Here is a 25,438-nt window from a genome sequence, read left to right on the forward strand (position 1 = left end):
CTGAATTCTGACATTAATTTACTTTTTACATATACCCTTTGTATACCACAAATAAAATATTTCTTGTGCAAATTGTTGTTTTGGGAGACTTTAATAAGAATAGTACATTTCTTTTGGTTGTGTAGCAACCAGAATAAACATGTTTATTACACTTTTGTTTAGGTTAGCTTATAAAAAGTCGGTGACTTCCAAAAATAGTACTTTACCCAAGAAGTAATTTGTTTTGCTTGAGTTTGGATACTCTGCTTGTATGATAAAAAAAAAAATGTGAATGGCTGAGTTCTTCTAAACTGCTTTTATAGATGTTGACTGCCTTCTATACTAATTTCAGATTGGACCGATTGTTTGTGCTGTTGGAGAATGGAGCATCTGGTGTCACACGTCAAGCAGCAGCGCAGCAGTTGGGTGAAGTTGTGCGTCTTCACCCTCATGAACTCAATTCCCTCCTTAATCGTGTTCATGTATACCTTAGTTCAAAATCATGGGATGTCAGGATTGCTGCTGGACTTGCAGTTGAGGCTATTGTTAGGAATGTACCACAGTGGAATCCTCAGCCACTGCTGGTGGAGCAAGGTATGTTTTATTTTACAGTACATACCTGTTTTTCTTATTTCCGAGTAGGAACAAGTGTTTCAAATTTAATTAGTCTGTGTTATTCAGATTTGTATGTCACTTAGCATTAGCTAGATAATCATCTTATGAAGTACAGTAGTAGTTCTTCTGGGTCTCGAACCCTGGACCCCAGTAGATTTATGATGTTCAGGTATAACATAATGTATAAATGTTTTTATAGGATCTGGTTCTTACCGAGTCCCTTGGACCCAAGGACCCTAATGGAAATAAGTCACTGTCTGACTCTTTGGGTGTACTCTAGGTAATTTACACTGTGATAATTGTACTTATGCATACCTGTGCCTAAATAAACTTATTTGTGGGTTTTGGTGACTGTGGGCAAGTTGGTCTTATTATACGTACATAGCTTTTTGTCATCTGTTGTTGATTAGAAATTAGGCTGAGACTTCAACTTGGGCTGAAATTGGACATTATACAGAAGACTAGTAGATGGTAGATAGAAATTTCAGTGTCATTTGATCATCAGTGAACATGGTAGTTATGCTTCTGAAAACGGCATCCTGGAAGAGAGGACTTGAACCCCCACTGGAAAAAAGTTACAATGGATGACTTTCCTGGGTTATCCTTAGTCAGTAATCTTCCAGAGTTCATAATCTGAAGAAAACCTTCTCTTAAGCAATAACAAAATAATTAAGACTATTATTGACAGATGAATATTACATTGCAGACGTTTGCCAACTTCATTACCTTCGTAATTATTTGAGTAAAAAAAACTTTCCCATATGACTCTTCAATTTCAGATTTCCAAGATGAGGATTATAATAAACCATCAGCTGGAAGATTATCACTGGGAGCATTTAACCTCAAACATGTTCTTCAGAAGGGCTCATACCTCATGGCTGCTGATGAAAAACTTTTTGAAGCTGAGGATGAAAATATGCGTAAGTTTTAATTATTGTAGTGTGCTGATTTTAAGTCGGATAAGAAAGTCTTGAATAGCAGATCTTGGGATTTTTGGATTATGGAATGCTTTGGGTTTTTCATGTTCCGTTTTATGAAGTGCTGTGAGAAAAATTTACACTTTCAGCATATTTAATGCTGTTTTTATACGTATTATGGTACTATTAAAAAAAACAATTTTCTTTGTCCAGTGTGATCTGTGCACCTAGCTCCTTTTTTTCCATATTGATCCAAGGTCTTTGAATTTATTAACATTTTCTGTAAATACGTATAACCTTAGTGAATATGAAAAGTTTATTCTTTTATTTATTTAGCTTTCTAGTAGTTTTAATTTATTTTTTTGTGATGTACTTTTTTTTTCCAGCCATTAATCCAGCAGAGAGGCTTCTTTGCCAGCGTCGACTTGTGAATCAGAGACTTGGCTTAGATATTGCTGAAGCAATGGGTATGGACATTGAGGGTATATTTTCAAATGATGACTTAGCCGAATCTCAGGTTGAAGGAACAACTTCAGTCAATGGCCAGGGAAAGGTAAGGATATGTTCGAAATAGCTGCACACGTACATCACTCTTAAGAATTCTGCTTCTCTTCTTTTTTTTTTTTTTTTTTTCTCAACAAGTTGGCCGCCTCCCACCGAGGCAGGGTGACCTAAAAAAGAAATAAAATCCCCAAAAAAGAAAATACTTTCATCATCATTCAACACTCTCACCACACTCACACACTATCACTGCTTTTGCAGAGGTGCTCAGAATACAACAGTTTAGGAGCATATACGTATAAAGATACACAACATATCCCTCCAAACTGCCAATATCCCAAACCCCTCCTTTAAAGTGCAGGCATTGTACTTCCCATTTCCAGGACTCAAGTCTGATTATATGAAAATAACCTGTTTCCCTGAATCCCTTCACTAAATATTACCCTGCTCACACTCCAACAGATCGTCAGGTCCCAAGTATCATTCGTCTCCATTCACTCCTATCTAACACGCTCATGCACGCTTGCTGGAAGTCCAAGCCCCTCACCCACAAAACCTCCTTTACCCCCTCTTTCCAACCCTTTCGAGGACGACCCCTACCCCTCCTTCCTTCCCCTATAGATTTTTATGCTTTCCATTTCATTCTACTTTGATCCATTCTCTCTAAATGACCAAACCACCTCAACAACCCCTCTTCTGCCCTCTGACTAATACTTTTATTAACTCCACACCTTCTCCTAATTTCCACACTCCGAATTTTCTGCATAATATTTACACCACACATTGCCCTTAGACAGGACATCTCCACTGCCTCCAACCATCTCCTCGCTGCTGCATATACCACCCAAGCTTCACATCCATATAAGAGTGTTGGTACTACTATACTTTCATACATTCCCTTCTTTGCCTCCATAGATAACGTTTTTTGACTCCACATATACCTCAACGCACCACTCACCTTTTTTCCCTCATCAATTCTATGATTAACCTCATCCTTCATAAATCCACCCGCTGACACGTCAACTCCCAAGTATCTGAAAACATTCACTTCTTCCATACTCCTCCCCAATTTGATATCCAATTTTTTTTTATCTAAATCATTTGATACCCTCATCACCTTACTCTTTTCTATGTTCACTTTCAACTTTCTACCTTTACACACATTCTCAAACTCATCCACTAACCTTTGCAGTTTTTCTTTAGAATCTCCCATAAGCACAGTATCATCAGCAAAAAGTAACTGTGTCAATTCCCATTTTGAATTTGATTCCCCATAATTTAATCCCACCCCTCTCCCGAACACCCTAGCATTTACTTCTTTTACAACCCCGTCTATAAATATATTAAACAACCTACTTTTACCGGGAAGTAATCTCCCTCTCTTCTACACACCCTAACCTGAGCCTCGCTATCCTCATAAAAGCTCTTTACAGCATTTAGTAACTTACCACCTATTCCATATACTTGCAACATCTGCCACATTGCTCCTCTATCCACTCTATCATATGCCTTTTCTAAATCCATAAATGCAATAAAAACTTCCCTACCTTTATCTAAATACTGTTCACATAGTAGTAGGTTGGTAGACAGCAACCACCCACGGAAGTACTACCGTCCTGCCAGATGACTGTGAAACAAAAACCTGTAATTGTTTTGCATGATGGTAGGATTGCTGGTTTCTTTTTCTGTCTCATAAACACGCTAAGATAACAGGGATATCTTGCTACTCCTACTAACACTTTGGTCACACTTCACAGACACGCACATGCATATATATATATACATACATCTAGGTTTTTCTCCTTTTTCTAAATAGCTCTTGTTCTTTTTTATTTCTTCTATTGTCCATGGGGAAGTGGAAAAGAATCTTTCCTCCGTAAGCCATGCGTGTCGTATGAGGCGACTAAAATGCCGGGAGCAATGGGCTAGTAACCCCTTCTCCTGTATACAATTACTAAAAAAGAGAAGAAGAAAAACTTTATAAAACTGGGTTGCTTAAATGTGCGTGGATGTAGTGCGGATGACAAGAAACAGATGATTGCTGATGTTATGAATGAAAAGAAGTTGGATGTCCTGGCCCTAAGCGAAACAAAGCTGAAGGGGGTAGGAGAGTTTCAGTGGGGGGAAATAAATGGGATTAAATCTGGAGTATCTGAGAGAGTTAGAGCAAAGGAAGGGGTAGCAGTAATGTTAAATGATCAGTTATGGAAGGAGAAAAGAGAATATGAATGTGTAAATTCAAGAATTATGTGGATTAAAGTAAAGGTTGGATGCGAGAAGTGGGTCATAATAAGCGTGTATGCACCTGGAGAAGAGAGGAATGCAGAGGAGAGAGAGAGATTTTGGGAGATGTTAAGTGAATGTATAGGAGCCTTTGAACCAAGTGAGAGAGTAATTGTGGTAGGGGACTTGAATGCTAAAGTAGGAGAAACTTTTAGAGAGGGTGTGGTAGGTAAGTTTGGGGTGCCAGGTGTAAATGATAATGGGAGCCCTTTGATTGAACTTTGTATAGAAAGGGGTTTAGTTATAGGTAATACATATTTTAAGAAAAAGAGGATAAATAAGTATACACGATATGATGTAGGGCGAAATGACAGTAGTTTGTTGGATTATGTATTGGTAGATAAAAGACTGTTGAGTAGACTTCAGGATGTACATGTTTATAGAGGGGCCACAGATATATCAGATCACTTTCTAGTTGTAGCTACACTGAGAGTAAAAGGTAGATGGGATACAAGGAGAATAGAAGCATCAGGGAAGAGAGAGGTGAAGGTTTATAAACTAAAAGAGGAGGCAGTTAGGGTAAGATATAAACAGCTATTGGAGGATAGATGGGCTAATGAGAGCATAGGCAATGGGGTCGAAGAGGTATGGGGTAGGTTTAAAAATGTAGTGTTAGAGTGTTCAGCAGAAGTTTGTGGTTACAGGAAAGTGGGTGCAGGAGGGAAGAGGAGCGATTGGTGGAATGATGATGTAAAGAGAGTAGTAAGGGAGAAAAAGTTAGCATATGAGAAGTTTTTACAAAGTAGAAGTGATGCAAGGAGGGAAGAGTATATGGAGAAAAAGAGAGAGGTTAAGAGAGTGGTGAAGCAATGTAAAAAGAGAGCAAATGAGAGAGTGGGTGAGATGTTATCAACAAATTTTGTTGAAAATAAGAAAAAGTTTTGGAGTGAGATTAACAAGTTAAGAAAGCCTAGAGAACAAATGGATTTGTCAGTTAAAAATAGGAGAGGAGAGTTATTAAATGGAGAGTTAGAGGTATTGGGAAGATGGAAGGAATATTTTGAGGAATTGTTAAATGTTGATGAAGATAGGGAAGCTGTGATTTCGTGTATAGGGCAAGGAGGAATAACATCTTGTAGGAGTGAGGAAGAGCCAGTTGTGAGTGTGGGGGAAGTTCGTGAGGCAGTAGGTAAAATGAAAGGGGGTAAGGCAGCCGGGATTGATGGGATAAAGATAGAAATGTTAAAAGCAGGTGGGGATTTAGTTTTGGAGTGGTTGGTGCAATTGTTTAATAAATGTATGGAAGAGGGTAAGGTACCTAGGGATTGGCAGAGAGCATGCATAGTTCCTTTGTATAAAGGCAAAGGGGATAAAAGAGAGTGCAAAAATTATAGGGGGATAAGTCTGTTGAGTGTACCTGGTAAAGTGTATGGTAGAGTTATAATTGAAAGAATTAAGAGTAAGACGGAGAATAGGATAGCAGATGAACAAGGAGGCTTTAGGAAAGGTAGGGGGTGTGTGGACCAGGTGTTTACAGTGAAACATATAAGTGAACAGTATTTAGATAAGGCTAAAGAGGTCTTTGTGGCATTTATGGATTTGGAAAAGGCGTATGACAGGGTGGATAGGGGGGCAATGTGGCAGATGTTGCAAGTGTATGGTGTAGGAGGTAGGTTACTGAAAGCAGTGAAGAGTTTTTACGAGGATAGTGAGGCTCAAGTTAGAGTATGTAGGAAAGAGGGAAATTTTTTCCCAGTAAAAGTAGGCCTTAGACAAGGATGTGTGATGTCACCGTGGTTGTTTAATATATTTATAGATGGGGTTGTAAGAGAAGTAAATGCGAGGGTCTTGGCAAGAGGCGTGGAGTTAAAAGATAAAGAATCACACACAAAGTGGGAGTTGTCACAGCTGCTCTTTGCTGATGACACTGTGCTCTTGGGAGATTCTGAAGAGAAGTTGCAGAGATTGGTGGATGAATTTGGTAGGGTGTGCAAAAGAAGAAAATTAAAGGTGAATACAGGAAAGAGTAAGGTTATGAGGATAACAAAAAGATTAGGTGATGAAAGATTGAATATCAGATTGGAGGGAGAGAGTATGGAGGAGGTGAACGTATTCAGATATTTGGGAGTGGACGTGTCAGCGGATGGGTCTATGAAAGATGAGGTGAATCATAGAATTGATGAGGGAAAAAGAGTGAGTGGTGCACTTAGGAGTCTGTGGAGACAAAGAACTTTGTCCTTGGAGGCAAAGAGGGGAATGTATGAGAGTATAGTTTTACCAACGCTCTTATATGGGTGTGAAGCGTGGGTGATGAATGTTGCAGCGAGGAGAAGGCTGGAGGCAGTGGAGATGTCATGTCTGAGGGCAATGTGTGGTGTGAATATAATGCAGAGAATTCGTAGTTTGGAAGTTAGGAGGAGGTGCGGGATTACCAAAACTGTTGTCCAGAGGGCTGAGGAAGGGTTGTTGAGGTGGTTCGGACATGTAGAGAGAATGGAGCGAAACAGAATGACTTCAAGAGTGTATCAGTCTGTAGTGGAAGGAAGGCGGGGTAGGGGTCGGCCTAGGAAGGGTTGGAGGGAGGGGGTAAAGGAGGTTTTGTGTGCGAGGGGCTTGGACTTCCAGCAGGCATGCTTGAGCGTGTTTGATAGGAGTGAATGGAGACAAATGGTTTTTAATACTTGACGTGCTGTTGGAGTGTGAGCAAAGTAACATTTATGAAGGGATTCAGGGAAACCGGCAGGCCGGACTTGAGTCCTGGAGATGGGAAGTACAGTGCCTGCACTCTGAAGGAGGGGTGTTAATGTTGCAGTTTAAAAACTGTAGTGTAAAGCACCCTTCTGGCAAGACAGTGATGGAGTGAATGATGGTGAAAGTTTTTCTTTTTCGGGCCACCCTGCCTTGGTGGGAATCGGCCGGTGTGATAATAAAAAAAAAAAAAAATAATAAATATATGCTTCAATGTAAACACTTGATCTACACATCCCCTACCCACTCTGAAGCCTCTCTGCTCATCCACAATCCTACATTCTGTCTTACCTCTAATTCTTTCAATTATAACCCTACCGTATACTTTTCCTGGTACGTATACTCGGTAAACTTATTCCTCTATAATTTTTACAATCTCTTTTGTCCCTTTTCCCTTTATATAAAGGGACTATACGTGCTCTCCGCCAATCCCTAGGTACCTTCCCCTCTTTCATACATTTATTAAACAAAAGTACCAACCACTCCAACACTATAGACTTTAAAACGAAGTTCGTGGTCAGCTTTGCAAAGCAGAACATCAAGGAAAGGTAGAGTGTTGTCGACGACGGGCATTAAACATCTTCAACACACCCAGAGGAGACACTGCCGAGAAGAGATACATAGTCATCCCCACCAACTCCATTGCCAAACACGTTTCCAACATCTTTTCCAATACCTCATTTCAAGTATCTACCTCCACAACCACGACCATCAAGGACATTACCAGTGATAGACAGGACAAGCTTCCACCCTCTGCAGGGGTATACATAATCCCTTGTAATGACTGCAACAAGTTATACGTTGGCGAAACATCAAGGGACCTCCAAACACGTATTTCAGAACACCAATACGCAAGCAGGTCTGACGACACAAGGAATGCCTGCGTACAACACCGTAATTCACACAACCACTTGATAAACTACAGAAACTCAAGACTTATCGCCACAGAAGACAACACTCAATACCGAAGAATCCTGGAATCATCACTTATTTCTATATCCGACAACTTCAACCAGAATAGTGGCTTCTATAACATAGCTGAACCACTTGCCAAGAAGCTTCTTCATCGCTATCCCACATAAGAACACTGTAGAAGGTCTGCTCACAAACTTGTCCAATCTCCTTTCCAAGCTACCCAAGATTTTAGACTCTATAACCCCACTCGGTACATCATCGGATGCGCATTCTCCACCTGACCTCAGCACTCTGAACCTGACTATAAATACTTGCGTTCCTTCCACCCCAGGTAGTTCTGTTTGTGACTTGAAAAAGCCCACTGTGTGGGCGAAACGTAGTCAATAAAGGATCACATTATACTGCATATGTGTTTATATTTCCATTGTGTCGGTATTTTATACCATTTATTTCCATCTAACTGTAGCTACAACTAAATAATGATCCGATATATCAGTTGCCCCTCTATAAACATGTACATCCTGGAGCCTACCCATCAACCTTTTATCCACCAATACATAATCAAACAAACTACTTTCATTACGTGCTACATCATACCTTGTATATTTATTTATCCTCTTTTTCATAAAATATGTATTACTTATTACCAAATTTCTTTCTACACATAGCTCAATTAAAGGCTCCCCATTTACATTTACCCCTGGCACCCCAAATTTACCTACTACTCCCTCCATAATATTTTTACCCACTTTAGCATTGAAATCCCCAACCACCATTACTCTCACACTTGATTCAAAACTCCCCACGCATTCACTCAACATTTCCCAGAATCTCTCTCTCTCCTCTACACTTCTCTCTTCTCCAGGTGCATACACGCTTACTATAACCCACTTTTCACATCCAATCTTTATTTTACTCCACATAATCCTTGAATTTATACATTTGTAGTCCCTCTTTTCCTGCCATAACTTATCCTACAACATTATTGCTACTCCTTCTTTAGCTCTAACTTTATTTGAAACCCCTGACCTAATCCCATTTATTCCTCTCCATTGAAACTCTCCCACCCCCTTCAGCTTTGTTTCACTTAAAGCCAGGACATCCAGTTTCTTCTCATTTATAACATCCACAATCATCTCTTTCTTATCATTTGCACAACATCCACGCACATTCAGACTTCCCACTTTGACAGTTTTCTTCTTCTTATTCTTTTTAGTAATCATTACAGGAAAAGGGGTTACTAGCCCATTGTTCCCGGCATTTTAGTTGACTTTTACAACACGCATGGCTTACGGAGGAAAGATTCTTATTCCACTTCTCCATGGATATAAAAGGAAAAGTAATAAGACCAAGAACTATTAAGATAAAATCAAAGAAAACTCAGATGAGTGTGTATAAATAAATGTTTACATGCATGTGTAGTGTGACCTAAGTGTAAGTAGAAGTATCAAGAGATGCCTGTAATCTTGCATATTTATGAGACAGACAAGACACCAGCAATCCTACCATCATGTAAACCAATTACAGGCTTTCGTTTTACACTCACTTGGCAGGACGGAAGTACCTCCCTGGGTGGTTGCTGTCTACCAACCTGCTACTTATAGAATTCTGCTTAAAATAGAAAAACTAAGTAACAAAAGATTTTCATTATTTTTAAAGCTGAGTGTGTATAATCAGAAGTTTGTTATCCTCATGCCAAAATTTTTGCCAGTACTGTTAGAATTTTCTTATACCGACCATTACCAATACTTAATTTTAATGCTGATAACAATACCATTAAAATTAGCCAAAATTGACAAACCCCATAACCAACACATGTAGCATTCTCTTTGGCTGGACACAATTGATGGAAGTTGCTGAACAGCACAAGTGTTCAGTGTGAATGTAACTATTTTTTTCCCATATAGTATTGTAAGACATGTAACTTAAGGACATCAGGTGCTAGTGTCCCTATTTGGCATTATTCTAAATTTCTATATTCATTATATCTAATGTTAGTTTTTGCTCCATCCAATTTGTACATGTGACTGTTTGTGAGAAGAGAAAGAGGAGGGTACATTATGCACTATAATCCGTACAGCTGCAAGCACTGCTTACTGTGCATCCATAATCTGGTTCGTTGAAGGCTGGATATTTAAACATTTTTCTTTTTTTCTTTTTATTATACTGTACTGAACTATTATTAGGAGGCCTGGTCTGGGACCAAGCTGAGGGGCAATAACCTCGGGAAAACAACTACAGGTAGCTTACTTGTAATTTTTTTTTTAGGGGGGGAAGGGGGGGTTAGGGAGAAGGTGAATTGGTTAGTTTTAATGAGTGCTAATCCTGTATTTCCTAATTTTCCAGGATACTGTTATGAACATTGTTAAAAGAGAAATGAAGTCAGCTGGATTGGTTTTAAGTTCAAGAGAACTGAATCGGGCCCGACGAAAAGCCAAGCTCTTAGCTAAGCAAAAATCTGTAGACGTATCAGAATGTGTATGTATTAATATACCATGTTGAATTTTAAACTTGAACAACAGACTATTTATTCCAAGTCTTACTTTGCAAATATTCTACTCCAGTTTTACTAATTTTTGTTCCATTTCATTGAGTGTTATTAGGTGATACTGAAGTAATGTACCTAAATATAGTTTTTAATCTTATTGCTCTCCTAGTTTGCAGCTCACTACCTCCATGGGCTACTAAAGTTGTGAATACATTGAAAAATACTAAGGTATACTCTTTGATTTATTACAAACTTGTAATACCTTGGTGGGAAACAGCTGTGGTGATATATTTCTTTTAGAATAGTTGTCATGAAAATTATTTCTCAAACCAGCTATCTCCCACCAAGGTAGGATACCCCCCCCCCCCCCCAAAAAAACAAAAAAAAAAAAAAAAAAAAAAAAAAAAAAAAAAAACTTCTGTCATCACTTGCTCAGTCACCAAACTTCAGTATCCTCACCCCTCTTTCAGAGTGTAGACACTATACTTCATACTTCAAGAACTTGAGTCCTGTAATTTTATGTACTCTAATTAGTTTTATCAATCTATTTTGCCTCATCACATTTTATAACCCCCCCCCCCTTTTTTTAAGGGTCTGGTACCCCTAACAATAAACATCAGTCACACAGTTATGAATACTGTACTTCTTTTCCATTACATTTCATTCTTGAGTTCGTGCTTTGAGTTGTCTAGGTGAAAGTTCCACACATTGTTTACCTGGAGAGAGTTTCGGGGGTCAACGCCCCCGCGGCCCGGTCTGTGACCAGGCCTCATTGCTTGCTTCTATAGTCTCGATGCTAAATAAATTCTGATGGTTTTATTTAGCCTTGCAGTAAGCCTTTGTTAAAACAGTGTGTTGCCCACACTAGGCAAAATATTCTAATAAAGGCTTGATCTGTCTTCTATTGGGCTCATTGCATCCTTTCCTTTTATCGACCGATATTTCTGCCCCTCTATCTTCAGAGATGGCTAGGAAGTACCTTTGGTTCTGTAATATACAGTGGACCCCCGCATAACGATCACCTCCAAATGCGACCAATTATGTAAGTGTATTTATGTAAGTGCGTTTGTACGTGTATGTTTGAGGGTCTGAAATTGACTAATCTACTTCACAATATTCCTTATGTGAAAAAATTCGGTCAGTACTGGCACCTGAACATACTACTGGAATGAAAAAAGTTCGTTAACCGGGGGTCCACTGTATTTGCCTTGGATAAAATAATCATTTCATAATTTTTTCTGCTTCTCTTATTACTTGGAATGATATAATTATTCTTAATTTTAATTGTTTGCCTGTCCTTTCACAAAATATTTACCATGAGGGGTGTGTTCCCCTGTGTATATATGCTGAATTTACTTTAATTCCTATTTTAGGGATTATAATATTCTTGTCTGGTGGTGGAAAAAGTTACCATGCTGCCTTGATGGCCTTAGTATAATCAGTTGGCTTTATATCCCATAAATCAACCACTGTGTCTGGCATTTGGTTTACTATGCCAGACAGTCCATCAAATGACGATGCCAGACCAAATGATGCATATTCATTGCTTAATAGAATTGAAACCCTGACAGTTGATAAATTGTTTTTGACACCCTTATTATTATATATCTATGTCTGTTTTGAATAATTTTCACATTAGTAAATCAGCAGCAGGGTCAGTGGCCATAGCCCACTATAGAACCAAAAGCTACCCCAATTTCAAGCCTGTATTTATAGGTGAACATCCCAAATAAGTACAAGTACCATCCGACTTATGTCTGAGCTCGGTTCCGACCAACCAGTTGTAAGTCAAAATGGACGCAAGTCAAACCTTCGTAAATTGCATACGTACCGGGTAGAGCATAATGTCAAACCTTTGCTATATAAAGTACCTACATAGTATCATATGTTACTCTTTACTAAATATTTTACTGCTGTATATCAACATCAGTTATTGTAATGATTTTATTTTATTGTTTTATTTTTGTACAGTCGTAAGTACAAGTGGTCGTATGTTGAGCAGGTCGTAGGTCAGATGGTACCTGTACCTGCTTATTTGCCATCCATTGTCTCATTCTGGCAAAAAATTGCACAGCCAAAACCATTTATTGTTTCTTAATGTGAAATTTTATTCGCAGGCAGGGGACGATGGCCCTGAGAGGAAGCGTATTCGTTTGGCAAGTGTGGTGAATACTGATCAAGCTGGTAGTGATGATGAAGACCGAATGGTTGTGGATGAAGGACCAGTTGGTCTTTGTTTTGGGGATGAGGTGAGGTTATATTAACCCTTTCACTGTCGAGACCCCTGATTCTAAACTCACTCTCAGTATCAAAAAATATTAGAAAAAAAAAATTATTTTTTTCTCGCCAAAATCTTAAGAATATTTTTCTGAGTGTTTTAGAAGAAAAAAAATTACGTTCAGTACTTACCAAGATAGAGAGGTGTGAAGTTGACAGAAAGTGAACTGCTTATGGCAACATTGGTGACTGCCTCTCACTCGGTAATATTATTTTTACTTTTATTCTACTTTTTTAATCTTTTATTTTTTCGAGTAACTTTTGTGGCCCATGAGACCAATATAATGCATAATGTATATATATCCACTTGTTGTAGGCAACACAATAACCACACAAACATTATCATTATATTGTTTACAAAACTGGTTTACACAAACCCACGCTGTATTCCTCACACCCAAACTGTCATCCTCACTACCCACACTGCCTTCCCCACCACTCATGCTGGAAATAAGTCACTTTGACTTTTTTGGGTTATCCTAGGTTCTCTACACATGCTGCTATGTATGATAATCTATAACTATTTGTGTATACCTGAATAAACTTACACACCATCTTCCCAACCACCCAAGCTGCCTTCCCTTTTTCACTATCTGTATCTGGTATCCTGGGCATTGCTTTTGGTCACAAACTCCTCAAAACCACGAAATTCATCTTCACTGACACTTCCATCTATGTTAGAACTATCACTTGGGAAGAGAAGTCCCAAATTTGCCAGGAAGTGAGATATTTCTTACTGCAAGGCATGATGAACAAGGATTACTGAAATGACGTTCCCATAATGCAATGTGGGTGCCCCTATTTTTTTATACTGCGCACACTTCCCACGCAGACCCATTCTTTCAAAATGTAGGTCTACCAGCTTTCTCCTAATAGATTTGAAGCCCCTAGAATTTTGGCGTATTAATACGTCACCAACACTGGCTCGTAAGACGTATCTATACAGCACCAACATTGAAATGGTTAAGCATTGTAGTAAAGGGAAAATTTGTTAGGTGTGTGTTTTACTAAAAAGTGTATAATTACCGACTCATAGGCATATGAATATTTTACTACAAAGTACTAAATTTTTCTTAGATGATAACATTAGGGGTATTTACGGAATCCCAAAGGTACGCAAAAAATCTGTTGTTTTGGTTTGGTTTTGGTATAGTAATAATGCTATTGGAGAATATTATTATTTATCTTGTTAATGTTGTTTTCTCTTCGTCAATAATGTATAATTTTTTTTTTTCAGTCTGGCAGTATCCCACTGAGGCGGTGACCTAAAAAAAATTTTTTTTTTTTTTTTTTAAATTTAGTAATTTATACAGGAGAAGGGGTTACTAGCCCCTTGCTCCCAGTATGTTAGTCATTCATGTGTAATGTTAGTCATTTCTTACGACATGCATGGCTTACGGGGCAAGAATTCTGTTCCAAGGAGAATCATTTGGTAGTTTAAATTATATTAAGTTGTACATTATAGAGTGGTACTTTGACATACGAGTGCCCCAACTTACGAGTTTTCCGAGTTACAAGCTGTCGCTCAGTCGATTTTTTGCTTTGAGTTGCAAGCCAAAATCCAAGTTATGAGCAAGCTTCAGATACACCACCACTTGCAGGAGATACAGAGGAAATATCAAAAACCTTGATAATAACCAATGTGTAACATCCTTTCAATTTTGATTAAGTAAGTAAGTAGAAATAAAGGGTTTCATTAGTGTGTACTTACATTACCACTGGTAATGTCATATTGCCAGAATGTTCTATAATGTATACCTCTAAGTAAAGAGAAACAATTCTGGAATGTGTAATACATGTTTGGCAGGCCGGCTGGCTGGCTGATTTGCTTTGGCTGTCTTTATCTCCTGTCTGCCTGTATCTATCTCTGTCTCACAGGTATACATAAATACAGTTATACATAGTGTAAATTACCTAGGATAGCCCCAAAAATCCAGGCAGTGTTATACTATGCTTGTAGATGTAAGGCATAATAAGCATGTCTGGCAAGTACAGTAATACACATTTTCACGTGTTCAGGAATCAGACGTGACAACTCTGCATCGTGTGTAATACCTGTCTCTCTGAGACAGACAAGTAGAGACAGGATGACAGAAACAGATAAGCAGAGACAGATGAACATAGACAGAGCTAGACAGACAGAAACACAGATAGACAGATATGTTTGTGTAACAGTGAAAAATAAAGCCAAGGCAGTGCACGCTCATGAAATGTCACTCCACTGCTGCACTGTCAGCAGTGGAGTGACACTCATCTTACACCATGCTTTAAGGATTTTCATATATATTCCAGCATTTCTAAAACTTCTAAAACATTGCTGGGACCTGGCAAAAAAGGTAAAAATTATTTCTTCTTTATAAATACATTTTTCTTATTTAAAACCCCGTAACAAAAAAATTGGAGTGGTTTTTTGGGGGTTGGAATGGATTAATAGCATTTCAGTTAATTTCAGCGAGGAAAATTGATTTGATAGATGAGCAAATTGAGTTTTGAGCTTGATCACAGAACGAATTAAACTTGTAAGTCAAGGTACCACTGTATACTTGTTTATCTGATCTGAGCTTAAGAGAGCAGGGATGTTTTTAGATACTAACATAATTATGGAAATTAGCTTTAGCTAGAAATAAAGGGTTTCATTAGTGTGTATTCTCCATGGGGAAGTGGAACAGAATTCTTCCTCCGTAAGCCATGCGCATTGTAAGAGGCGACTAAAATGCCGGGAGCAAGGGGCTAGTAACCCCTTCTGTATAAATTACTAAATTTAAAAAGATAAACTTTTGTTTTTCTTTTTGGGCCACCCTGCCTTGGTGGGATACGGCCAGTTTGTTGAAAAAAAAAAATTAGTATGTATGATGGAATGTGTACTTGTTCATTTTTGAACTTTAGTATTGGCACCCCTCTGGCAAGACAGTGATGGAGTGAGTGATGGTGAAAGAATTTCTTTTTTGGGCCTCCCAACCTCGGTGGGGAAATGGCCGGTGTGTTAAAAATTTTATAAAATCGCCTGAAATACCTAACTTTAATGCTGTAAAGTAGATTTTATAAATTATCATGGCAGAGCTACAGAGGACAGGATTTAGTTATGCATGACCTTCCTTGCCTTAGCAAAGCTGAGTAGGCATTTCATATTTTACAATCCAGAAGTGTTGACACAAAAGCCCAGAAGACTTTGGGAAAGGATTTTAATTTGTATCATTGATACAGTTTATTCTTTGCTGAAAAATTGTCCATTGAACACCATAATTTACTTTATCAGAATAAGTATAATAGTTCTTTCATCAGGTGAGAAGTATATACAATTTGTTTGCTGGAAGGTAAGGGAGATGAGTGACATTATAAATTCTGACAAATTGCTAGAAGTCTGTCCTGATACTGCAGTAAGAATTTTGTACAGCAGATAATTTGTACCTAACCTTCTTAAGTAGTGCTTTTGTAGGCAAGTTGCAATTGAATGAATTTCTGTTATACTATTTAAAAATATATATTCCATTGTCTTGCAGGGTTGTGAATGGCCCTTGGAAAATTTCTGTGATAATCTTGCCACGGATTTGTTTAGTGTTGCATGGGAAACCCGCCATGGAGCAGCGACAGCACTCCGTCAGATAATCAGAGTTCATGGTCGAGGTGCTGGCAAGACAACGTACCAAACAAAGGAACAAGTGAGTTCTATTTTTAATTTATGTATAATGTTTATCTAGCATTGATTGCCTTTACAATTAATTAAACTAACAGTTTTCAGTTTTTTTTTTTACTAAGTAAAGCCTTAAATTCACAAAATAATTTTAATTGAAAATACTGATTGAATGCCAAAACTATAACTGATAAGTAGGAAATAGGTAGTAGGCTGGTAGAGCAACAACCCAGGAATCTACTAAAGTCCTATTATAAGAGTGAAACAGAAACCCATTAACTGTTTTTACACTATCAGGCTTGGTAATCTTAGCTTTGTTTCATGAACACTGAAGAAAGCAGACAAGTGTTGCAATTACTATTGACATATAGTATACACCACATTCAGAAAATCCTCTTGTGATACACAGGATAAGTTCTTGAAAATCAGCTGTACGGAAAGTGAAGAACATATGAGAAAATGGTTGTTCCACAGCATTTAAGTTCCCTACTTAGGAAACATTAATGTTGGGTTGATTGAATGTGCATGGCTGTAATAGAGATAAAGAATTGTTTAATACTATAAATGAAGTGAAGCTGGATGTTCTAGCACTAAGTGAAACAAAACTGATAAGGGTAGGAGACTTCAGTGTGGAGTAAATGGGATTAAATCAGATATCCAAAAGAACAAGTTTTAATTTTTTTTATGTCCATATAATTTAATCGTATTTACTCGTTAAAGTTTTCCCGACCGTTTAGTATTGCCATCGGGAGTGGTGCTAATATTAAATAATCAACTGTTAAAAGAATTCTGAGGATTAGTTTGAAGGTGGGCTGTGAGAAGTGGATTTTAGTAAGTGCTTATGCACCAGAGGACAACAGGAAATGCACAAGAGATTTTTGGATATGGTAAGCAAATATTTGTGGTTTTGAAAAGTGCAAGAATAATTGTAGATGAACTAAAAGCTTAAGTGGGTGACTGCTGTAAAGGGCAGAGGTAAGTTTGGAGTGCAATACAAAATTACAATATAAAGAAAGTTTCATAACTCATAATACTTTACATATTTTAAGTAAGAGGATAAATTAATATTCAAGGTATGTATTGTGCAATGACAACATGATTTGTGGGATTTATAACTATTTAGCCATGAAACTCTGTAGCTGATTATTTAAAAATATGCTTTTAAATCTTTCTTATTATTTTCTTAAAGATGGAACAAAGTCATCAGGCCTGGCTACAAGACATGGCTGTGAGGCTCATATGTGTGTTGGCTCTGGATCGTTTTGGTGATTTTGTGTCGGACCAAGTTGTAGCACCAGTCAGAGAAACGTGTGCCCAAGCATTAGGTGAGTTAAATGTATATCTGCCCCCCCCCCCTTTTTTTTTTTACAACAGTAGATCGTTTCCTTTTACTTTTTAAGTTACTTATTTTGATGTAAATGTTATTCATCTGTATGTATAAAAGTAATTTTTTAATTTTGCAGGAAGTATTTTACTTTTGCTAAGTGAAAATGGTGTTTATGGCGCTCTTGCGCTACTGGAGACCATGTTGTCATGGGGAGAGTGGGAGGCTCGGCATGGAGGATTGTTGGGCCTCAAGTATCTTCTGGCTGTGCGAGATGACTTGAGAACTAAGCTTTTCACCCATACCTACCCTCACATTTATAAAGGTAATTAATTTTTTGTTAGGGTATGTCATGTCGTTTAGTTGTATTGAAGACAAGTGGCTTTTAATGGATATGCTGTTGTAGTGCAAGAAGAGTAACTTTCATGAAGGGAGTCAGGGAAACTGGTTATGCCTTTTAGGTTTAAAAAAAATGCTAGACAGAAAAGTGTAGAGATATTTAATGATTGTTATATCCTTGATCATAGGTTTACTGGATGACATGGACGATGTTGTCGCTGTGGCTGCGTCATGTCTTGTCCCTGTGGCAGACAGTGTGGTGGTATTACTGGAAAAGGAAGTAGTAATGAAGCTGGTAGCTACTCTTTGGGATGCCTTGTTAGACATTGATGACCTGACATCATCAACTAATTCTATATTAATGCTTCTTGCTAAGCTGCTAGTACATCTAGGTAACATTGACAGGTGGGTGTCTCTAATATTTAAGTATTTTTCTATTTTTAATCTTTCTGAAAAATCAAACCCTTGAGGTGTTGTCTGACAGAACCACTCATTGTAGCCGTCTCAGGTAATATGGAAGTGGAGGAGAAACGTTACCAAGGATGATGAAATTACTTTGATACCTCACTCCCCAACAGCCCTTTCCTCTCCAAAATCTTACAATCACTGCAAGTTACAAAGTATGTCAAGACTTCTTATCACTTACTGGTTTTCCTCTGACCCAAAATTGTGCAACTTTGGAAATAGGTAATTACATATAGTACTATTTTTCCTAATCAAAACCCTGCACCCTCCACTGACTATAGTTCCAGACCACAATCAACTACACAGAACTGGCAGAAATAGAACAAAGTGAGTTTCCTGAATCACTCTTGACATTTATAAGCCACGGGACTAAAACATAACTCATTGGATAATAAAATGAGCTGGTATTACAACACGGTACTAATAGTCAGGAAGGGCAACAGGAGACCCTAAACTTCATTCTGGTGAGATGAGACTGTTAAACTACTAGGGATTTGATCCAAGCTCTATCATGGCTTAAGGAATGACAAGTCTGCCTCAAACTTAAATGATTATGACACTGATGGAGTCAAAGCTAGAAAAGTGGTGCATTATTTTTTCCTTAATGCTTAACTAGTGGGAATGATAAAAGAACATTGGCTGTTGTACAGAAGAAATTTCAGAATGGCATAAAATACTTAAGCTGACAAATGGGAGTGGCTATAAGTACAAAGAATTAGATGAATCCATCACATGTTTGAATAAGTAGGCGTAATTATTAGTTTTTTTACACCTCAATGCACCGGCCATATCCCACCGAGGCAGAGTAGCCCAAAAGGAAAAATGAAAGTTTCTCTTAAATTTTGTAATTATACAGAAGGGGTTACTGGCCCCTTGCTCCTGACATTTTAGCCACCTCTTACAACCTGCATGGCTTATGGAGGAAGAATTCTATTCCACTTCTCCATGAAAACAAGAGGAAATAAACCTGAACAAGAACTAGTAAGAAAACAGAGGGGTGTGTACATGTATATGCTTGTACATGCAAGTGTAGTGTGTCCTAAGTGTAAGTAGAAGTAGCAAGATGTACCTGAAATTTTGCATGTTTGAGACAGAAAAAAAAGACACCAGTAATCGTTCCATCACGTTAAAAAATTAAAGGTTTCCATTTTACATTCACTTGGCAGGACAGTAGTACCTCCCTGGGCAGTTGCTGTCTATCAACCTACTACCTATATAGTTTTTTGCATATATAATTGAAATTAATTGATATTATAATTGATATTAGCAGTTTGGAGGGATATGTTGTGTATCTTTATATGTATATGTTTCTAAACTGTTGTGTTCTGAGCACCTCTGCAAAAACAGTGATTATGTGTGAGTGAGGTGAAAGTGTTGAATGTTGATGAAAGTATTTTCTTTTTGGAGATTTTCTTTTTGGGTCACCCTGCCTCGGTGGGAGACGGCCGACTTGTTGAAAAAAAAAAATTGAAATTATACAAATATGACCAGAAGTGCAGAATTTTAAAAGTTAGGCAGGAAAGCAAAAGGACTATGAATGCTAACTTTACCTCAGAGTATGGAGTGCACTTTGAGATCATATTTTACCACGTAAGAACTTCATTAAATCTAACCTGCTAATGAAGAAAAAATGCAGCAAAGTCGAGGAGCAGTGAACCAGACAGAACAGGAGCATGGAAGAATTTAACAAAGGGTTTAACATTACAGAGATGAGAAACTACATTTAATAAGATGAAAGGTCTCATAGGCTTGGTATGGAAGAAAATAACACTAAAGGGGAAACACGTTGGAAATTAGTCATTAAACACTTGCACCACCAAACAAAAGCCTTGAAATATCAGTATTGCATCACTACTTGTTATGATGTTGTTAGATGGTCAGAAATTGAGACATTTCACAATTTATAACCACCCAACATTGGTACAGTAATGTACAGTACTTGAAAATTTTGTACCAGTACTGTGCCTATATGCTGATTGTCATTTTATTTCATTTTCATTCACTGCAATTTGTTCCTTTAATCATTCTTCATCTCTGCTTTCTTTTAATTTTTGTCAGCAGGTTTGTTAAATTAATTCCAAATTCTCTTGTATATGTATTTTTCTCGGTATGTACTTGACAGTAGCAGGTTGTTTTAGGAATTTGACATTGTTAGTGTGAGCAACATAACATTTAACAGGATTCAGCGAAACTGAATAGCCAGACTTGAGTCCTGGAGGTGAGAAGTAGTGCTTGCATTTTATAGAAGGGATAAGGATGTTATGGTTTGGAGAGTTTTCTGAATTGTGATATCTGCACAATTTTGGCAAGAAGTATGCTGATATCACACTTCTTGCCACATCACACTTTGGGGGGTAGGGGGTCACCATAGATTGGTGGAAGACTGGAAATTTAGGATAAAAATAATCTGCTGTTAAATCTTGTAATTGCACCTTATTTATATTACAGCTTCTCCTCACTTAACGATGGAGTTCCATTCCTAAGACCACATCGGTAAATGAATTCATCACTAAGTGAGGAGCATGCTATGACGGTAGTGGGTTTGTGTCAACCATCTTTGATATTGTTTTAATGTCACCTTTGCACTATTTACAACATTTCTGGTATATTTTTAAATGTTCATACAGTAGTGTAATGTACATATACATATTGAAATAAACAGAACAGAGGAAATCAGCTATAATGTACATTTAGGTATGAATACTGCTCATAGAACCCATCGTAAGTCCAAGGCATCGATAAACGAGTACATCGCTAAGTGAGGAGAGGCTGTACAGTGGTACCTTGACTTACGAGTTCCCCAACTTACAAGCTTTCCTAGTTACAAGCCGTTGCTCAGTCGAAATTTTGCTTTGAGTTGCGAGTCACAATCCGAGCTATGAGCGAGCTTCAGATATTCTTCAAAAAATATAAAGTTGCTAAGTTTTTGACATTTGCAAAATATCTTGCCCCTACTCTAACACAGATCCCAAAATATTTGGAATATTTCCAATATTCCACAAGCCAATTGTAGAACAATCACCTTTTTATGATTTCTGTCAACATTATTTCATTTACTTCAATAATAAATGGTGGGCTTCATTAAATAAATCAATAACTTGCTTCCAAGATATTCACCGGGAATGTGGGCTGGCCTCTAGTGCAGTTAACCTCTCAAAAACTCCGTTTTCTCTTACCCAGTACCAAAGAACACGTTATAGGAAGGAGAAGTGATGATTTTATATTCTTAGACTAGTCCTGGACACTCGCCTTATTATGGCCTATTTTATTCATTCTAGAGTATATATCATGTTTCTATATTATACTTAGTGTTTGTCATATTAGATCAATTTTGATAGATAAATAAGCCGTAGAGTTGATATTAGCGTTATATTGAAGTGTGTTTTCCTGCCCCTTGAGACTCGGGAACTCCGGTTACGTAAGCAAATGTCCAAGGTAAATACACTTTATAAAACCAGTTTTTCTGTATATTCTTTTATTACGTTTTATTATGTTTTTGTACAATACATATTTCTTATTTATAAATACATTTTTCTTATTTAAAACCCCATAAAAAATTGGGGTGGTTTTTTGGGGGGCTGGAATGGATTAATGGCATTTCAATTAATTTCAATGAGGGAAAATTGAGTCAAGAGCTTGGTCACAGAACAAATTAAACTCTCAAGTCAAGGTACCACTCTTTTATTATTACACATTGGCCATCTACCACAAAGTCAATGACCCAAAAAAGAAACTTTCATCACCATTCACACTATCACTCCCTTGCCAGAGACGTGCAGATACGACAGTTCAGAAAACCCTCAAAACGGCAATTTTCCCCACCCCTTTCTTTAAGAGTGCAGTCATTGTCCTTCCCACCTCCAGGACTCAGGTCTGGCTAACAGGTTTACCTGAATCCCTTCACAAAATATTACCCTGCTTACAGCTCATCAGGTCCCAAAACGTTTTGCCCATCTTGATAATAATGATTTAAGACTACTTTATAGAGTACTGTACTGTATTGTCAACAAGGAGGGAGAAAGTTTTTGTTTAATTTTATAATTAGTGTGGTTTTTTTCACAAGTTACTTTTTTTTTTCAGCAGTGCAACTAGCAACCTTAGTGAGCTGGTACCTCGTTTGTGGCCATTTCTGTACCACAGTAGTAGCTCTGTCCGAGGTTCAGCTCTGAAGACATTGGATACACTTACATCATATATTACACCACCGAAAGTATCTACTAACACAGTGCCTTCAACAAATGTAAATAACAAAGCTTTTGTAGATGTGAAATCGCCAAAAGAGAGATTAGAACAGATATTGACAAAAAATGTTGATATTAAAAAAGAAAGTAACTCTGGAATATTAGCCAAGACTGAATTACCAAATACTAAAGTAGAGATTGAAAATATACAGCCGAAAGTTAACAAAATAGAAAGCAAATTTATATCCGATGCAAAAGAAGAAAGTGATAAATCTGATATCCAATTGGAAGTAGGAAGGTGTTTTAAATTCGGAAGTACCAAGAATGGAGACAGTGGCTTTATAACATCGACAACTATATCTGTGGAAGATGCCTGTAAAACAGATTCAGCATTTACAAAAAATGAACTTGAAACAGAATCTGTGAAGAATTTACAAAATGCTCATGTAACCAAAGAAAAAACATTTTCCAAAACAGAGGAAATTAATTTAGAAAATGAAAAAAGCAAATCTTTGAAAGATGGGGTGGATGACTTAACACCATGCACAGATACTAATACTGGCTCTGAGAAAATGCCCGTATCATTGTGTAACTGGTTAAGTTCTATCATCCAGCCAGCATTGTCACATATTTATCAGAGAGCTTTATTGGAAAAATCTGCACAAAATCTTGACCTTGTTTTTAAGGTAAATAAATACAGTACTATATATAACAGTAGTTTCTAAATATTTTCATACTCATGATGGTGTAACTAAAATTTATTTAGTAAGAAAGTGTTATGTATATTTTGTTTATTTTTAGACAAACTGCATTGCTAGAGGTCCAGCAAATATAGAATCTGTCAATAATGCAAAGCAAAAAATTCTGTATCTCATTCAAAACTATCCCTTCTTTCCTCCACTGCAGATATATACTACCTCCAGATAATCCTGTTTTGCCCCATCCTCTAAATAAACAAGCTACCTCAATAACCTCTCCCAACCCTCTGGATAATACTTTTAGTAACCCCTTACCTCCTCTTCATATCCTAGCTAGGAATTCCCTGCATAATATTCACACCACACATTGCCCTCAGACTTGACATCTCCACTGCCTCCACCCTACTTCTCACTGCAATATTTAAAACTTGCTTAGGTGAAAATTGGTAAGTACAATAAACCCTTGATATAAAGGACTTGTAAAAACATGGGCAAAGTCCACTAGTTAAATTGTACTTTTAGCTTCTTTATTTTCAATGTTATTGCAGTATATCTGTAAATTGTGTGTACAGTACTATATTAATATACAGTACTTTATTGCACTAGTTTGCTATTTTTTAACAATGCTCCTATCAAGGGTTAGCTGTATTATCATACTTGTATTGTGTACATCTTTGCTAGAAGTAAACAAATGTACCATGTTAATGTACTTAATAATTTTTTTTTGCATAACTTCTACAGATATGGCAAAAGATGGTGGCTAATGTGTCCCTGGACTATCTTCTGCCAGCAGTGTGCCCCATGGTCTCTTCCTGGTTGTTTCTCATAATGTCAAGTCATAAAATGCCTCTTGATTCGACTCTGCTGCTCATTGCTCATCATAACAAGGTTAGCAATGAAAATGAGAGAATCTGTAAAATTATTTACCTAGAGTATACTTGGAGAGGGTTTCGGGGGTCAGGGCTCCCGCAGCCTGGTCTGAGACCAGGCCTCGTGGTGGATCAGGGTCTGATCAACCAGGCTGCTACTGCTGGTAACACGTAAACCGATATATGAACCACAGCCCGGCTGGTCAGGTACTGACTTTAGGTGCCTGTCCAGCGCCTTCTTGAAGACAGGAGGGGTCTATTGGTAATTCCCCTTATGTATGCTGGGAGGCAGTTGAACAGTCTTGGGCCCCTGACACTTATTGTGTTGTCTCTTAGTGTACTCCTGGTGCCCTTGCTTTTCAATGGGAGGGATGTTGCATCTCCTGAGTCTTTTGCTTTCATAGGAAGTGATATTCATGTGCAAGTTTGGTAGTAATCCCTCTAGGATTTTCCAAGTGAATATTATCATGTATCTTTCTTGCCTGCATTCCAGGGAATAAAAATCAAGGGATTTTAGCCGTTGCCAGTAATTTAGGTGCTTTATCGTACTTATGAGTGCCATGAAATTCTCTGTACATTCTCCAGTTCAGCAGTTTTGCCTGCCTTGAAGAGGGCAGTTAGTGTACAGCAGTATTCCAGCCTAGAGACACCAAGCAATTTGAAGAAAATCATTATGGGCTTGGTGTTCCTAGTTTTGAAGGTTCTCATTATCCATCCTATCATTTTTCTAGCAGATGAGGTAGATGCATTGTTGTGGTCTTTGAAGGTGAGATCCTCTGACATTATCACTCCCAGGTCCTTCACATTAGTTTTTTTGCTCTGTTGTATGGTTAGAATTTGTTGTATACCCTGATACAGTTTTAATTTCTTCAAGTTTTCCATATCTGAGTAGTTGAAACTTCTCTTCATTGAACTTTATATTTTCTGCAACCCATTTAAAGATTTGGTTGATGTTCGCTTGGAGTCTTGCAGTGTCTTCAGTGGAGGACACTGTCATGGCAATTCAGGTGTCATCCACAAAGGAAGATAGTACTAAGCTCTGGCTTACGTCTCTGTGAGATATGAGAATGAGGAACAGGATGGGAAAGAGTACTGTGTCTTGTGGAACAGCTTTTCACTGTAGCTGCCTCATCTTATAGTTGCAGCAGCATTTAGTGTTTGTGAAGAAATACCAAGTGTCTCTTTTGCTTCACTTTTTTCTTTTAATTGTGACCTGTTATATGTAGACATTTGTGTAGTTTGTTTTTCTTAGGGCAAATAATTTGTGA

The 25,438-nt window shown here is 37.7% G+C and overlaps 1 protein-coding gene across 3 annotated transcripts in view; it reads left to right on the top strand.

Moving 5' to 3' along the window:
* Hel89B (histone acetyltransferase 1) overlaps window positions 1-25,438 on the top strand; it is a 72,114-nt gene that overhangs the window by 1,748 nt on the left and 44,928 nt on the right. For 2 of the 3 annotated variants that reach the window (XM_053792096.2, XM_053792094.2), the window contains exons 2-12: window positions 332-573; window positions 1,374-1,514; window positions 1,898-2,064; window positions 10,245-10,376; window positions 12,504-12,635; window positions 16,164-16,322; window positions 17,484-17,619; window positions 17,758-17,943; window positions 18,146-18,362; window positions 22,503-23,289; window positions 24,043-24,189. In XM_053792096.2, coding sequence (XP_053648071.2) covers window positions 1,469-1,514; window positions 1,898-2,064; window positions 10,245-10,376; window positions 12,504-12,635; window positions 16,164-16,322; window positions 17,484-17,619; window positions 17,758-17,943; window positions 18,146-18,362; window positions 22,503-23,289; window positions 24,043-24,189 — 2,109 coding nt within the window. In that variant the 5' untranslated portion in view covers window positions 332-573; window positions 1,374-1,468. The remainder of the gene's footprint in view (window positions 1-331; window positions 574-1,373; window positions 1,515-1,897; window positions 2,065-10,244; window positions 10,377-12,503; window positions 12,636-16,163; window positions 16,323-17,483; window positions 17,620-17,757; window positions 17,944-18,145; window positions 18,363-22,502; window positions 23,290-24,042; window positions 24,190-25,438) is intronic. The other variant, XM_053792095.2, reaches the window with a different exon arrangement.

Source organism: Cherax quadricarinatus, chromosome 61 (genome assembly GCF_038502225.1).
Source record: "Cherax quadricarinatus isolate ZL_2023a chromosome 61, ASM3850222v1, whole genome shotgun sequence".
NCBI lineage: Eukaryota > Metazoa > Arthropoda > Malacostraca > Decapoda > Parastacidae > Cherax > Cherax quadricarinatus.